The sequence below is a fragment of the Varanus komodoensis genome, unplaced genomic scaffold (genome assembly GCF_004798865.1).
Source record: "Varanus komodoensis strain SLA01 unplaced genomic scaffold, ASM479886v1 scaffold31, whole genome shotgun sequence".
In the NCBI taxonomy this organism is placed as follows: domain Eukaryota; kingdom Metazoa; phylum Chordata; class Lepidosauria; order Squamata; family Varanidae; genus Varanus; species Varanus komodoensis.
In genome coordinates this window covers 4991523-5006952 of record NW_025335780.1, presented here as the reverse complement: position 1 = coordinate 5006952, position 15430 = coordinate 4991523, and the positions used below count along the sequence as shown (strand labels likewise).

At 40.2% G+C, this 15430-nt stretch overlaps 1 protein-coding gene across 2 annotated transcripts in view; it reads left to right on the top strand.

Moving 5' to 3' along the window:
• The window catches only part of KLHL1 (kelch like family member 1), a 144709-nt gene that overhangs the window by 107903 nt on the left and 21376 nt on the right, over positions 1–15430 (top strand). For both annotated transcript variants that reach the window (XM_044437804.1, XM_044437803.1), the window contains one exon: positions 1156–1380. In XM_044437804.1, the coding sequence (XP_044293739.1) occupies positions 1156–1380 (225 nt within the window). The remainder of the gene's footprint in view (positions 1–1155; positions 1381–15430) is intronic.

Sequence of the window (15430 nt, the reverse complement as noted above, 5' to 3'; positions counted from 1 at the left end):
ATATAAGTTTCAATTTTAAATTAAGGACTGTGAAAAAAACACTTTAAAGATAATTGAAAGCAGAAATTAGTTCATATTTCTTGTAGCTGAACAAATTAGAGGGAATTTAATATATCCAGTCGCATATCGACATTATTATTGCTCTGTTACACTGGGATACAAATAGAATTCAAATTACATCTCTCTTTTTTATTATTGAAGCCCTAAGAAAGTTTATTTTCGAATAGATGATTTCACACACACATATACACACACACACGGAGATATGACAAGAATATTTTTTATCTGTGTTAGAGAGAGTAGAATTATTATTAGAATTATTAATCTGAGAAAAATAGAGTAGATTTATTGAAGTGCAAACTATCATAAATGTAGTTTTCTCTACTGGGTCTGTTACTGGGGGGGGGCGGGGGAAAGGCACATCTTGCGAGTGTAAACTGTGTTAAAGAGATTCTGTTGACATTAGCAATCTTTACTCTAGAGTGTTTTTAATGCAGCTCATTTAGCCATGCTACACACCAAAAATATGGAATGCATTATTTTATTTTTTGTTGACTGGGACTGTGAATAGGCTCGTGCTGCTTTCAGTGCCGCATTTGACGCATGTGAGTGGCTGTAGCGCAGGTTATTTCTGGTAATGTGAGAATCTCCAGCTAAAGTAGGAGGAGCTGAAAGAGCCTAGAATGGATATAAAGACAAATCTTTAGATTTCAGCCTCAAACAGAAGTTCAGATCAAATAAATATGCAGAAACAAGGGACTTTCATTAGATTCGGAATTCTTTCTCTTGTGTTGGAAATTGGTATGCTTATGCCCTTGCTTAACTTGCTATCATGAAAATGGGGTGAATATAGTCTGCAAAGCTTCAATTTGCCAGGTCTATTGGATTTTTTTCCCTTTCATGTAAAGAGAAAGCAACACAAGCTTGTAAGTTCCTACTCAGAAGTAAGCCACTTAATTCATTGGAACTAGCTATCAGATACCTGTGCATCAGATTGCAGCCCGCAGCTGCATTTTTGCGTTAAAAAATGGATTCTGCTTTTTCCCAGGTAAATAAGGAAAATTTTAGAAGTATTTTAATTTCTGTTTGTAAATAAGCTACATTTTCTCTGTCTGTAAAGCTCCTCTTAATTACATTACTGATGTTTTTCAGCAGGTGCTACAACCATAGAGAAGTATGATCTCAGGACAAATATATGGATCCAGGCTGGAGTGATGAATGGCAGAAGGCTACAGTTTGGTGTGGCTGTCATTGATGACAAACTCTTTGTTATTGGAGGTCGGGATGGTTTAAAGACACTAAACACTGTTGAATGTTACAACCCAAAGACAAAGACATGGACTGTCTTGCCTCCAATGTCAACCCATAGGCATGGCTTAGGTAAGAATTCAATTTCCCTAAGATATCTGTATCAAAATGTGCCCACTAATGGAAAACACAATGATCAAAGTCAACTGAAATGCATATGGTGTAACTATATTGTGTGAACTAAACAAAGAGTTTAGTAGGTTGTATATTATTTTATACGGAATCGAGCTGACGGTCCGCCACGAGGCGAGCTACCGTCTGTCCCAGCCCCTGCTTTATGGATGTCGTGAGCCACCCTGAGGCTTTGTTGCAATGGGGGCGGCATAGAAATGTTTTAAATAAAATAAATAAAATCTGATGGGGTAAGAGTCTGACAGAGTTAAGGTTTGCTCTTCCTCAACCCCAATTTTGGTTTGTTAGGCCCATGCGGACACTGTCTTGCTGTGGTACAAATTCAGTCTCTGAAACAGGTGGTGATTTGCATGTTAATACAAATGAATTGGCAAGGACATTTTTGTAGCTCACAAATTGGAAACCAGAAACTATGCAATTCTACTGCAGTTTGCATGAATAGTACAAAGTGCGCTATTTGCACAAATTGCATAAACATACGCACAGATTTCCTTAGTGCTTTTAAAAAGTGCAAACTGAAGCCCATCTTGGAGATGAAAATTTGAAGAAAAATGCTACCTTAGCTTGGTTCTCATCACTGAATCGGTTAGGAAATCCGTTAAGCTCAAGCAAACTGTGCTTCCCAGCTTTGTAGTTGTTTTTCTTTAGTCACAAAGTCATGCCCAATCCATCATGGCCCCATGGACAACATTCCTCCAGGCCCTCCTGTCCTCCACCATCTCCGAGAGTCCACCCAAGTCCACACCCACCACCCCAGTGACCCCCTCTTGCCACCTCATCCTCTGCCGTCCCCTTCTTCTTTTGCCATCAATTGTTCCCAGCATCAGGGTCTTCTCCAGGGAGTCCTTCCTTCTCTTTAGGTGGCCGAAGTATTTGAGTTCCATCTTCAGCATCTGGCCTTCTAAAGAGCAGTCAGGGTTGATCTCCTCTAGGACTGACCGGTTTGATCTCTTTGCAATCGAGTTTCCCAGCTTTGGCACATGTCAAATTAGGAGTGAGTATGTGGGAACAGTGGAAAATATCCAACTGTGTCATTACACTAGCAAAAGCCAGCTTTTAAATCATGTGCCAGAGGAGAATCCAATTAAATTAAAGTTTGCACAAATGTGCACGATGCATGTGGAAACCGTTGTGCATTACAATTGTGCAGATCGTGGTGTGCTGGCAGTCCATTGCTTTTGCACCAGTGTTCATCTTTGTGTTTATGCAACACATCGTACAATTGTCATGGGCAACCGTAGTGGACATCCTTGCAGGCTTCTTCACAGAAAGGCTGTCAGCCCAGCCACACTTCCTGGATGCCGTGTGGCAATCTGAACATTCAGGAGCTACGGCTGTGTGGAATGTGTCTGAACCCTGGGAAACTGCAGGTAAGATCTAGGGATTTAGAGCATTAGGAAAACTCTTTTGAGTGGCTTTTTTAAAGGTGTGGAGAGAGATTACTTAAAGCTCTACATGGGATCTTGGGATAGAGATGTTCAGGCCACCATCAGTTCTTCAATGCTCAGAAGACCATGCAAAATGCTGTCCTCTCCTGAGCTTCCTCGGAAGCAGTACGGGGCTAAAAGCCTCAATGTAAAGAATCCTGAAAGTGCAAGTGGGGCGTTGTAAGGGTTAAAATTAAGCACAGCTAAATCTGTTTACCTGCTGCACTTAAAAAAAAAAACCCTGCCTCTCTACTCCCTGTTAGAAATGTCATCAAAATTCTCCCGCTTCCCCCACAAGAATCAGAAAAAGCAAAGCTCCTTTCTCAGGAAGGGAAGGATTTAGTAAGGTAGACTGCACAGCACCTTCAAAAAGCAGGGGTCAGCATAAGAAACAAGGCATACAAGGGGAAGCCAGTCAGCATTCTCAGCCCGCAGAGCACAGCTCCGGTATTTTGTTTTTGCTTCCCTGTTTTAAAAGGAGCACGTGCTTAGGTGCTCATTCCCGGCCCCCTCCAAATATTGCACATTTATCAATGCGTGTGTATGAGTAGCTCTTCCTTCCCTCCCTGGAGACATTTCAATGAAGTTTCAGGGTTTGAAACTATACTTGATGCACCTTTTAGTGGGTGATAAGATATAGGATCGTTTCTACACGCATGCCAGGATTTATTTATTTATTTATTTCCTTCCTTCCTTCCTTCTTTCCTTCTTTCCTTCCTTTCCTGGTGAATTGTTATTTCTTTCAAAGGAAGGTACTTACATCCAAATTCAGTGATGGAGAACATTTGTAGAAAGCCACCATTTCAGTATCGCATGGTACTTTTTAAAGAATTTTAAGTGGCCGGCTGGGAAAAACTTGGCTGGGTCCCTCGGGAAGCATCTGCCAGTCAGAGTAGGTTATGCTGAGCTAAGTGGACAGTGGGCTTATTCAGTACAGGAAAATATTTCTCAAGTAGCCTGTACAGTTGATCTAGCAAAACCCTCAAGAGCTGTAAACTATGAGAGGAATATCACAAGAATTGTTTTAAATCATGGGAACAAGAAATAGAGCAAACCTCTTGGGTCATCTTATACCCTTAAGTGCTCTTAAACATTCCTGATTGCATTAAGTTCATAGTCGCAAATATGTATAACATGTGACTGCTTGTTATTTTGAAATTTGTTAGTAATAATGGACCATCTTTCTTGGTGCCTTCCAGAAAGTTGGATTACACTTCCCATCAGCATTTACCATCATGGCCAGTGTTCATTTCATTTATTACATTTCTGTGCCACACCACACATAGCCTAAGTTCTCTTGGTGGCTTACACACATCAAGATGCTAAAATATAGCACAATTGCTTAATCTGAATACATTATTTATTTTAGAAACATAGAAACAGAGCGAGTCAGAAGGGGTCTCCCGGGCCATCTAGTCTGACCCCCGGCTCTAGCTGGCTCTGCTCACGACATGCCTACCATGTGCATGTCCAGCCTATCCTTGAACACCCGCACTGATGGGGCTTCATCCAGCTCCCATGGAAGCCCATTGCATACCCTCAGGGTCCTAACTGTCGGGGAAGTACTTCCTGGCATCTAGATGGAACCTTGGCTCCCTGAGCTTTGCTTTTTTAATTTAATTTTATTTATTTTTATTTATTTGGGTTTTTTTTACCCCGCCCAATATGCTGCAGGTCTCTGGACGGCAAACATATAAAAGTGTCAAAAATCCATACAATCAAAATCCCAGGAACCATTAGAAAGTCTTATGTTCAGGTCAGTGCAGTGTGGTGGTGAGAGAGATCCAGGTTCTAATTCCCCCTTGGCCATGAAGCTTAGTAGATTACTTTGGACTCGTCACTCACTCGCATCTGAATGGATCTTGCTGGGTTGTTATTGTGCTGTTACAATGGAGCTAAGCTGCCTTGGCATCCTTATGTTGCATGCTTAGAATGTTGAGGACAATAATGGGGGACGAGAGTGTTATAACTGTGTGAAAAATGATTACAAAACATAAAAAAACATTAAACTAAAGTAAATAAGATAAAGCAATGACAGCCAAGTGTAAAGAACAAAGAGTATTTTAAGCATTGTGTTTTAATAGAAAGAATTAGATAACAATTGTTTCATGACTCACAAAAGATAAGTGGAAGTTGCATTGACTTTACTGTGTAAGCCATGCTAGAATTAAAATATATGACAAGAAATAGGTAAAGAATATGTGTTCAGTTGAATTTTAATGCATTTAGGCTATATTTCAATAAAGGTTCAGGACTAATGACTGTGCCATATTGTCACAAAAAATTGATGAGCAATTGATGTGAGTCTCGATTCACTCCTGTAAGTTGTCCTGCAGAATACCACGTGTTTCTACAACTTTGTTTCTGTAGAGCAGCAAGTCACATTGAAATCAACCACGTGGTCATTTGGGAGATCTGGAGAAAAGAATGTGGCATCCTGTATTTCCACAAGAGAAGCAAAACTTATAAAAGCATTGTAGAATTTGTCCACAGGGATTGAAAATGGTGTGTAGGGCGGCAGTGAGATCAGAGGAGCAATTTGGATAGCCTTGGGCTATCCTTGGGTTTCATCCATGTTGTGATGGAGAAACAGTAGAAGAAAGTTGGAATGACTGTCTCCCTCCCGTATCTAAATTCAAAGGGTTGCTGGATAGAGCAAATCAGGAGAGAATGCGTATGCAGAGGCCTTGTTGGCTTCTTTTGTTTCTCCAGGCTTCCTCAGCCTGTTCTTGGGCTTTGAAGGACGGGAATAATGTCAGAAAGGAAGAGACATAATTGCCAGAACCTCAAATTTATTTCTTCAGGGGCTTCCTTGATGCCATATCACAACTTGTTCACAACTTTTAGAAACTCCTCAAATGAACTCCAGAGAAATGTACACCTCCGAACTGAAAATTTCTCTTGTTGTTTTCAGTGTTCTGGGGTGACCATGGCACATTGCCCCTTCCTGTGCCATAAATACTGTCCTTTTGTAAGTCTGTTTCAATTAATTGGCAGTGGGTAACTTTAACAATCCTTTCAATCTCCGCAGGAGAATTTGTATTGCATTTTAAATCAAGGTCTAATGACAGTTAGCAATACTCTTAGTCCTTTCCTTATTCTTTTAATCATGGTCTATAGCAGTTTAACAACAGAGCTGTCAGTGTTTGCAATGGATTAAATCGCTGTACAGTGGGAATGCAGTCTAGTCATGTATACCTTTATCAGCAATTCCTTGAATTCTACAGCATTTTCCAACAGACATGTAGATATAATGCTTGCCTATTATGCTGACTCAAATAGGAATTGTGTACCTAAGAAAAGAAAACCAGTGGCTCAGATTCTGTGCATTTTCAGTGCAATCTTAGATGTGTCTACCCAGAAGTGAATGCCATTGCATTAAGTGGGGCTTATTTCAAGTACAAAAAACTGTTTCAGTTTTTCATACTACAGCTTCTCTTGCACCACTGAACCCTGTTTCCTTTATTGCTTTATCCTGCATTTCAGAGTTAAGTTATCCTACAGTGGTCAATGGATATATGCAAAGAAAACAAGATGAAAACTAGAAAACATTGAAATGAAGGAGAAGTCATAGGCTTGGCAAACAAGCCAGATAGGAAAATATGTGTATGTCATATAATATTTTTGTTGAATAGTTCTGAAATATTCTTACTATAAGGATAAAGCTTCCTTTATTTGAGCTGAAGAAGAATAGCTTTGCAAGCTGAAGAAAATACTGGGAAATGTGCAGTATCTGAAGGACTGAGTGAAAGATGGTTGCCTGCATAAGCAGCGGTATTCTTTTGAGAGTAGTACATGCTGGATCAGTTGATTTCTGTAAAAACAGGCGATTCATAAAAATGCATCTATGACCTTGTTCTCCTTATGACAGTCCAGAGTGCTAGAAGAGGGAGCAGTGTGTGGTACCTTTTCTGCTCCACACCTCTTCTTCTACCCACTGCTACACCCAGGGTCCAAGCATCAGGAATAAGGAAACACGTACACCTTACCAAAACCTGAAACCCAGGGACCCCAGTCCCGGTGGCAGCCATTCTACCATGCAGGGGAAATGAGGCAAACTGTAGATCTCATTTGATTATGTTTATCAAAACATATTTTCCAGTATCTTTGTACGTTTCTTCAGAAAGCATGAAATTAGCTGGAGCTAATCAAGAGCATTGTTAGAAGAAGGTAAGCCATATTTGAATGCTCCTTCCATTTCTTCCCTGTTTTAGCATCCAGGCTCCTGAAAATACTACACGAAGGGTTGGGGGATCTTGCTGTATGGCAAGAACTGTGGGACATATAAAAATGGAATCTAAATATAAAAAGAAACCATAGTGCATAAATTGAAATCAGTGGGATTTATGTTGAGTGACATCTAACTTTTCACATTGCTTTCATTGGGAGCCGCAGTAAATAAATTAAGGTACACTTTTCTGCAAGTCTAGAAAGGAGAAAAGGAACGTAATTCACAGGGTGTCTCAAGCAACTATGCCGGCTGGGACATGCTGGGTATTACAGGTCTTCGTTTTCCACCCAAAGAAACTTAAGATTGCACTCTTAGTTGGAGTGCAACCCTGTTTGATTTCATGAGTGAACAGAATGCTGCAGATGCTGATCTGCTATTTCAGAGCCAGAATACTAACCCTTCTTTTTCGGAGGTAGGTATTTCACTTATTGACCCTTTGATTGATTGATTGATTGATTGATTGATTGATTTCTCATCCTAAGAAGGGACCATCCATATCCCTTGTTCTTAAAGTACTGTTTGAGGGTTGGGACATGTAGCCCTGTGAAGAAATAGCTGGCGTCTATTTCCTGTAGTCCATTCTTCTATGGGCTGAATGAAATGGGATGCAGTAGATGCATGAATGAGGGCCATAGTGCTGGGAGGATGGATCTCACCCTCTCCCTATGCTGCAACCCTCCTTGAGATACCATTAGCTGTGGCGATGCCAATGCATGCTACTGTGTCCCCCCACATGCATACTAAATGGGTTCAGGGGACCATTTGGACTGGCATCACAAAGCAGGGTGAAACGTTTAGGGCCATGTCTCTCATGGCCTTGATCCAGGTCTTTCTCCCTGCTCAAGTGCTTTTAGCAAAAGGAAAAGATATGATTACACATCTCTGATATCACATTTAGTTTGATTCTGTTGTTGGTTTTTTCATGACTCTTGGGACCTAGTCTATCTATACCTCTAAAAATTATTTAATAGGATTAACAAAACTAGGGAATTAATCTAAAATCTTTAAAATATGCCTCTGGTATAACTTCTTCAGGAAAATTTAAGTGGCTTTTTTCCAGTTTCATAGATTTCTGCCCAGAAAATTCAAGTGGCCATTCCTTATGGCTTTTGGGTAAATTTGATGATGAATGTTGTTTTCTCTGAACTCTCTGAAGCATGTATTATATTGTGCTCTAAAATATTATGTTTTCTTTGAAATCATATGAAAAGGTTTAGTCCTATCAGGGGCTCAGAAAGAAGTACTTAATACATTATTATTAGAAAAGCCACTTGAGCACAGCTAGACTTCTTAAAATCAATATTAATGGTCCAGTTAGTAATACAGAACCTAATTTGATGATTTGTCAAAGTCATTCTTTGACAATTATTTTTGACAATTATTCTTTGACAAAGGAAGAATTGTCCTTCTCACAGTTATGTCGTGTCATACTGCAGTGAACACATAACAAGAAACCAGCAATATGGAAACAGTCCTAAATGAATCAGGGCAAGGAATATGTTCTTTCTTTACGTATATAATGATTTAGTAAGTTCCATTCATTAAACTGTAGCAATCACAGCACTAGATTCCATTCCTTATGAACTGAGTAGAGTCAAATCAAACAAAACACAGCCCTGTTGATCAATCTAATCAATTGCAATTCAGCTGTTTATGAAATGATTTAGGTAGGCAGGGGGCATGATGAAAAACCATGTAAGGGGCAGTCTGCAATTTTATATTCTACTTTCTCAAAATGAGATTTCATTCTGTCCCTCACCCCATGGCAATGAATTCTTGCCAGACCTAGCTACTGATCAAAAGAATGATTAGAATTGATCAACAATTATTTTTATTTGTGGCATAGTGTTTATACCCTCCAAAGCACTTCGGCTCTTGGGTGGCGTAGAAATGTAATGAGGGAGTGAATTTTTAAATTGAAAGGTCTTCCTAAGTCATTTTTGGTTACTCTAGCAAGCCACTTAACTGTTAAGAAGAAATATGAGACATGCATTTTCTAAAATAAACAAATGTGTTTTGTGCTGTGTAAATTTTTTGTAGGGATTTTTGGTTGTACAGAATTCATTTCCAAGAGTTGCAGTGATGGCCACCAATTTGGGTGGCTTTAGAAAGGGATTGGACAAATTCGTGGAAGAAAAGCCTGTTGATGGATACTGACTCTGTGCTCTATGCCACCTTCAGATGCAGGGTGCCTGTGTGTACCAGTTGCTGGGGAACATGGTCAGGAGGTAGCTCTTGTACTCCTGTCTTGCTTGTGGAGTCCGGTGCGTGGCTACTTGGCCATTCTATGAAGAGAATGCTGGACTTGGTGGGACATTGCCCTGATCCAACAGTGCTCTGATGACGCAGGAATTTTGTGGAGTTGCTTCATTATGGTGAAGATCTACCGTATTTTTCGCTCTATAAGACACGCCTGACCATAAGACGCACCTAGTTTTTAGAGGAGGAAAACAAGAAAAAAAATATTCTGGATCAAATGGGCACATAATCACGGGCACATTCCCCATCACTTCCCCATGGGCTGCACATCTGACAGACTTACTGCACACACACACTCGCTCTATAAGACGCACAGACATATCCCCTTACTTTTTAGGGGGGGAAATGTGTGTCTTACAGAGGGAAAAATACAGTATTTCTTTCACTAAATGCATTTCACTAAAATGACATTTCAAGGAGAATTTGCGCGTTTCTGCTGGGACTAAATATCCAGGGAAATTGTAGGGGGAAGAGAGAATTTAAATAAGACCAGCAACATTTCTCGGAGGTGTTATGCATGTCCTTCTCTGTCCAGCTTTCTAGCAATCAAAGGCCTTCACTTCATGTCTGTTCATACAAAGCAGCTTAGTTCTGAGTTCAGTGGTATGCTTAATCTCCATAAATAGATATATTATTTTTTATTTTCAATCCATTTCATCTGGTTAGCTTTAACACATATTATATATGTGAATTCTGTATCTTAATGATTTGTCTGATTAAGAAATACTTTCTTTGAACCTACTATCAATTATGTGACCATTCCAATGGCGAAAAATGTCCCAAATCTAAAATACCAATTCAAGGAGGAAGCACAATCTTTGAGTAATGTTCCCACAATACAAACAATGTATAGTATGGGTTCTTGGAGATCTTAAGTTGCTATGGCGCATTTCTGAATGTTTGTCATTTTTACTGCTTTGTGGAATGTGGTGCACACCCTGTTGCTGTTCTACTCCTGAATTATGTGACACTGAGTGTGGACTTGGCTACAACAAATATACCCCCCATTGCCGTATCCATGCATCACTATAGGATAAAGCAGTCTCATGATGAAGCAGCAGCAGGCTGACGCTTTTGGTCACCTCCAATATCACACTCCACGCTGCTGCTGCCACCTGACAGCACGGCTGCCTTCAGTGGTGCTCCAGCCCATGAGGAGCTCAGTTATGAGGGAGGTCAGAATGGCAGGTCCATTTTGGCTTCGCCACAGGATTGTCCTGTATATGATTAGCACATGCAGAAGACACAACTGAAAACAATGCAGTTTTCTGCATCACACTGGTTGATTTCCATTATTTTTGCAGATAGAGATACATAGCACTGTGATTTTGTAATTATTTGCTAAACTGAGTTATGCAGGGCTTAACCCCAGGGGCCCAGACTAGCCAGGGTACTTCACCTTGAGGATACTTAGGAAGAAAAGAAATCATTTCTGTCAAAGATGATATAGAATTTATTGATGGTGGTGATGAAATACGGAGGCAAAACAAGCAACATAAAGCCAACACTTCCTTTCTCCGCAGCAGTATTGGTTCCTTGAACTGACAAGCGGGTGTTTCATGGACCTCGAAAGTTGCCTGGGCAGGTGATGCATCAATTATTCTCCTTAAGCCAAGAACAAGTGACAACAGTTCTTGCTATGGGTTTTATAAAGTCCCTCTCTCGCACTATCGCAGAGATTAAGTGGATGCAGGCAGGATCTTGCTCGCTCCTGCTTCTGGGAGGAAAGCTGCTTTAGTAAGGCGAACAACTTCGTTCTCGTGGCATAGGCAGATCTTCTCCAGAGAATAACCAGGAAAGCATCTCCAAGGTGATTTTCTTACCTTCTCTGCTCTTCTTAACAACCTAAAGGCCATCAGGCCTTGGTGGACCCTCAAGAAACTATTCTGGGTCTTAAACACTGGGAAAGTTCACTACATGAACTTCTAGAAAGCCCAGCCAAAGAATAAACTCAGTCCAGGTGTAAGGGGAAGCCATGCATGGACATGGTGAGGATAACCATAAACTGTGGGATAATGTGCTCCCCTCATTTTTGCACATGTGGAAAGTATATCAGAAGCTTCTTTTAAACAAACCATACTTCCACATGATAGCAAAGCGAGGGGAAGTGTGACTCATATAAATGATTTTAGTGAAAATAAAGCAAGATCTGAAACTACTTTGATCTCTACTGTTCATTTAAAGTTTTTTGAAACATTCAGTTTTCTAAGTGTCAAAGGATCATTCACATAGCAGGAAACAATGGGCAGAATCCAGCTGCTCTATAGTTGATACTGTTGTTGTATCATTAGTGCAAAAGATATGTCAGAGAAAAGATATGCCAGAGATATGCTTGGCTGGTGAGTCAAGTTTTCCAGAGAAACCTGTTGGGTCAGCTTATGTTACTGGATACTACTAGGTGTTGCATACATTAGTAACATAGGCAAACTGGTAGTGTTAGATAATGTCCCATGGTTTCCCATTGTATTTGAACAAAAGCCACACAAATGTTCCTTATCTGAACTACAGCAAGAGGGAAGATCTATGTTTGCATTTATGCAGAACAGACTTCGTATTGCTACTTCAAATTTATTTAGTCGTTATCTTATGGATAATACTGATTGATTGGAAACATAGTTATAAAAGAGAGAAATAGACTAAATGCCTAGATAAAAAATTACTTTGTTTCAGGCATGTTCAACAAGAATGTTTAGTCTGCCTGCATGAACTGAAGTCCTAGAAAGTTTTACTACCTCTCCAGGTTTATTACTTTCCAAAGAAATAAGATGCTTCTTTAATTTATTCTTAAATCTCCAAGGGCTCGCATATTTAATAAAAGTGGCTCTCCTCCCGTCTGAGCAACATTAAACTACCCTTAATTAAGTTTGCCCATTAAAGTAGAAAACTTCATAGTGCCTTCTCATACCCACCCATATGTTTTTTTTAAACAAGTTACTGTACTGTTTTTATACGTAAATCTTTAAAAACAAATGTGCAATGAATAATCATGATACTTTGGAAAATAGAGGGTTCAGAAGGGCCATTGGGATGCACTGAATTTATGGGTTCTCAGACGTTCTTACCGCAAGGTTCCCAAAGTCAGAAAACCAGCTTGGTCCTCCTGCTAGCCCCTTCCTCTCAGAAAAAGGCTTATTGAGAGCTTAAATTGATCAATGCTCTTTGCCAGCACACCGATGTTGTTAAATGCATCATAGAGGCTCCTGGCTTGTCTGTTGAGAAACTGATGGGCATAAGAATGCCCACATACAAATCAGCTAGAGCAGCAAGCTGAACTTTCCCCCTAACATCATGAAATGGCTCCATTACATTTCTCCTGGCATCTTTGGGAGTGTCACAGAATAGGATGGTTCCTCCCAAAACACCTATGGGATTCTGCTGTCCTTTTCTACTTATTGTATGGCAGCAACGAGGATCACTGGAAATGTCCCTCCCTCTCCAGTGCCTGCAGTGGCAACCTAAGTGCTGGGAACCTGGAATATCCTGGAATCAATCATGTCCCTTCGTTCCTGGCATCCATGTCTACAAAGGACCTCGCTTCAGGCACCAGTAAAGGAAGCCTGTAGTTGTGGTGGCATCCTTTTGTCAATGGCTCTGCTAATCCTGGTTACGGTGGAAGGGCAGAAAGAAGGAACCAGGGAAGGTCCTTTTCCAGCTCAGCATACATGCAAAGGCCAGAGGGCTCACTTCATACTAAAGGCGATGATTTCAAGTTGCTAGATTCATATTCCAAACTAAGGAATTACAATCTTTGGTCACATCACTAAATGAGAGAGAGAGAAAGCCTGGTTATTCCTGAGAGTAGGAGAGCTTAAAGGGTCATCCCTCCTGCAAGGCATTCCATCACTATATATTTAGTAATAAAAGTAATACCAGGGTGTGTTGAACTGAGAAAATGCTTTTCTTATTTTAGACTGGGAGGAGGATGACCTTTTAAGGGCTGAAAGCCGACTTGAGGCCCCTTTTCGTTTTCTTCTCAATAATTCATTGTTTGCCAATATTGAAAAGTACTTCAACAATTTACCCAACTCACACATGCATACATGCACACTCCTGAAAGGGCCTGGCAGTGAATTTCTGAATGGCAGTATTCCATGCTGAAATATAGGATGTATGTTCCATTGTTTTATCTTGAAAAAATGTTGGTATGTCAGGTACACCTCCCAGAGGGCTTTGGCTACAGGTGGTATAGAAATGAAATAATCGTCATAAATATGAATGAATAATCCTGTGAAATGCATTAATTGGTTTCATAATATTCCCATTAGCAAATCTTCCATGAATATTTTGCTACTTCATTATGTATCATCTTACATGGGGAGTTGATGGATCAGAAACAGGATTGTGTTCTTTCAGTGATAAAGCTAAAGAATTTAAGAAATAATGTATCAACCAGAATGGGAATGTACATTTATGGTGGAAAAATATAAGTAGAGGGAAGAAAGGCAAGTGAGGCAGAACAATGTAAAACATGGAAATGGACAATTACATATTAGGATAATTTAATGTAAATCCATTTAGAGTGAGCATGTGGGTCTTAAATAATAAATAATGTTATTTGTACAAAGGACAAAGTCACATTGGTTCAGGAACTGAAGTATATTGAAGTTCTTCTTGGAATTAAAGCAAGAATCATCAGCTACACATAAAAAGACTTTAATTAAGGGTGTACAACCTGGTCCCTCCATGTGTTTTTGGCTGACAACTCCCATAATCCCTGGAGGACACCAGGTTGTCTACCTCTGATTTAGATTATAAAAATATAAATGATTGGATAAGATGCCTACAGAAGCTTGATGGGGGTTATCAGGAAAGGTGTGAATCATCTGCCATAAGCTTTTTAGATAGATGTTGGGATGAGTCCATTCCAATTGTATGGCTCTGTGCACAGGTGTTTGGTTAGTCAGTGCATTGAGAAGGATATGTGAAATTTAGAGATGTTCAAACTCTGTGACACCAAGGAGATCTAACAGGATATTCCTGTTACCTGAGAAATGCCTTCCACTTGAATATAAAAAGGTCCTTCATCAGATGAGAGATTGTCACCACACTGTCAAAGGTGAGTAAACTGGTGACTGGAGAAAGGGCCTTTCAAATGTGACTCGGTGATTGTGGAATTTTCTCCTCAAGGAGATTCCTCTGGTGCTTATTCTGTTTTCATCCCAGCACCAAAGGTAAACTTTTTAATTTGCCTTTTAGTTCATCATTTCAGTGCTGTTTCATGACCAAATTATCCTCTGCTCCACTTTGTATCATTTTCATTGGTTTGCATTATATTTATCAATATTGTGTCTTACTGTAAGCTGCTCTGGCAGTCCTTATGAGCTGAGAGGTGGATATGCAATACCCATATAACTAAATACATACATTCCTGGAGTTCATAGCTCATATTAGTTCTTGACATTTTCATTACATCAGGCTGCCAAAAACTGCACATGACCAACAGGGCAGGTAATCTCCATGGCAGGAGAGCATGATGTTCCTGGCCCATCATGGGGTCATGGGGCTTCATGTGCGGCGCATACATACATCAACACTGCACACACACACACACACACACACATTTCACCAACAATGTATCATACTACCCCAGCAACAATTGATCTTGGTCTTGATGACCAAGACAGTGTCTGGTGAATGTTCTGAATTCCACCCAGTGACCACAATCCAAGTGCCAGAAAGAGAGAGGAAAACATGCTCATTGGTCTCTTTCATAGCAACCTCATTCCTGGAGTGTCTCCAAAACATTTCTGGAGGCAGACAGGAAACTTTGAGCACCTTCTAAGTCATTCCAGACACACAGCAAGAATGAGTTTTCATGACAAGTGCCTATTGGTAGTTTTTACCCTCTTTTTCCATTCCTCAGTGGGGCAGACACTTGGGGTATAGGACCTTCCAGATGAGGGTTAGGGGTCTACTGGCTGTACTTACAGTCCTACTCTAGGACATGCAACAATATACAATATCTGCAGTGTGCTCTAAATTTTATGACATAAGAACGGGTGAAATAATCTAACAGCAAAGAAAGCAGCTACTATGTCACTGCATGGGTTTGCAGTTGCAAAAATTGCACTTG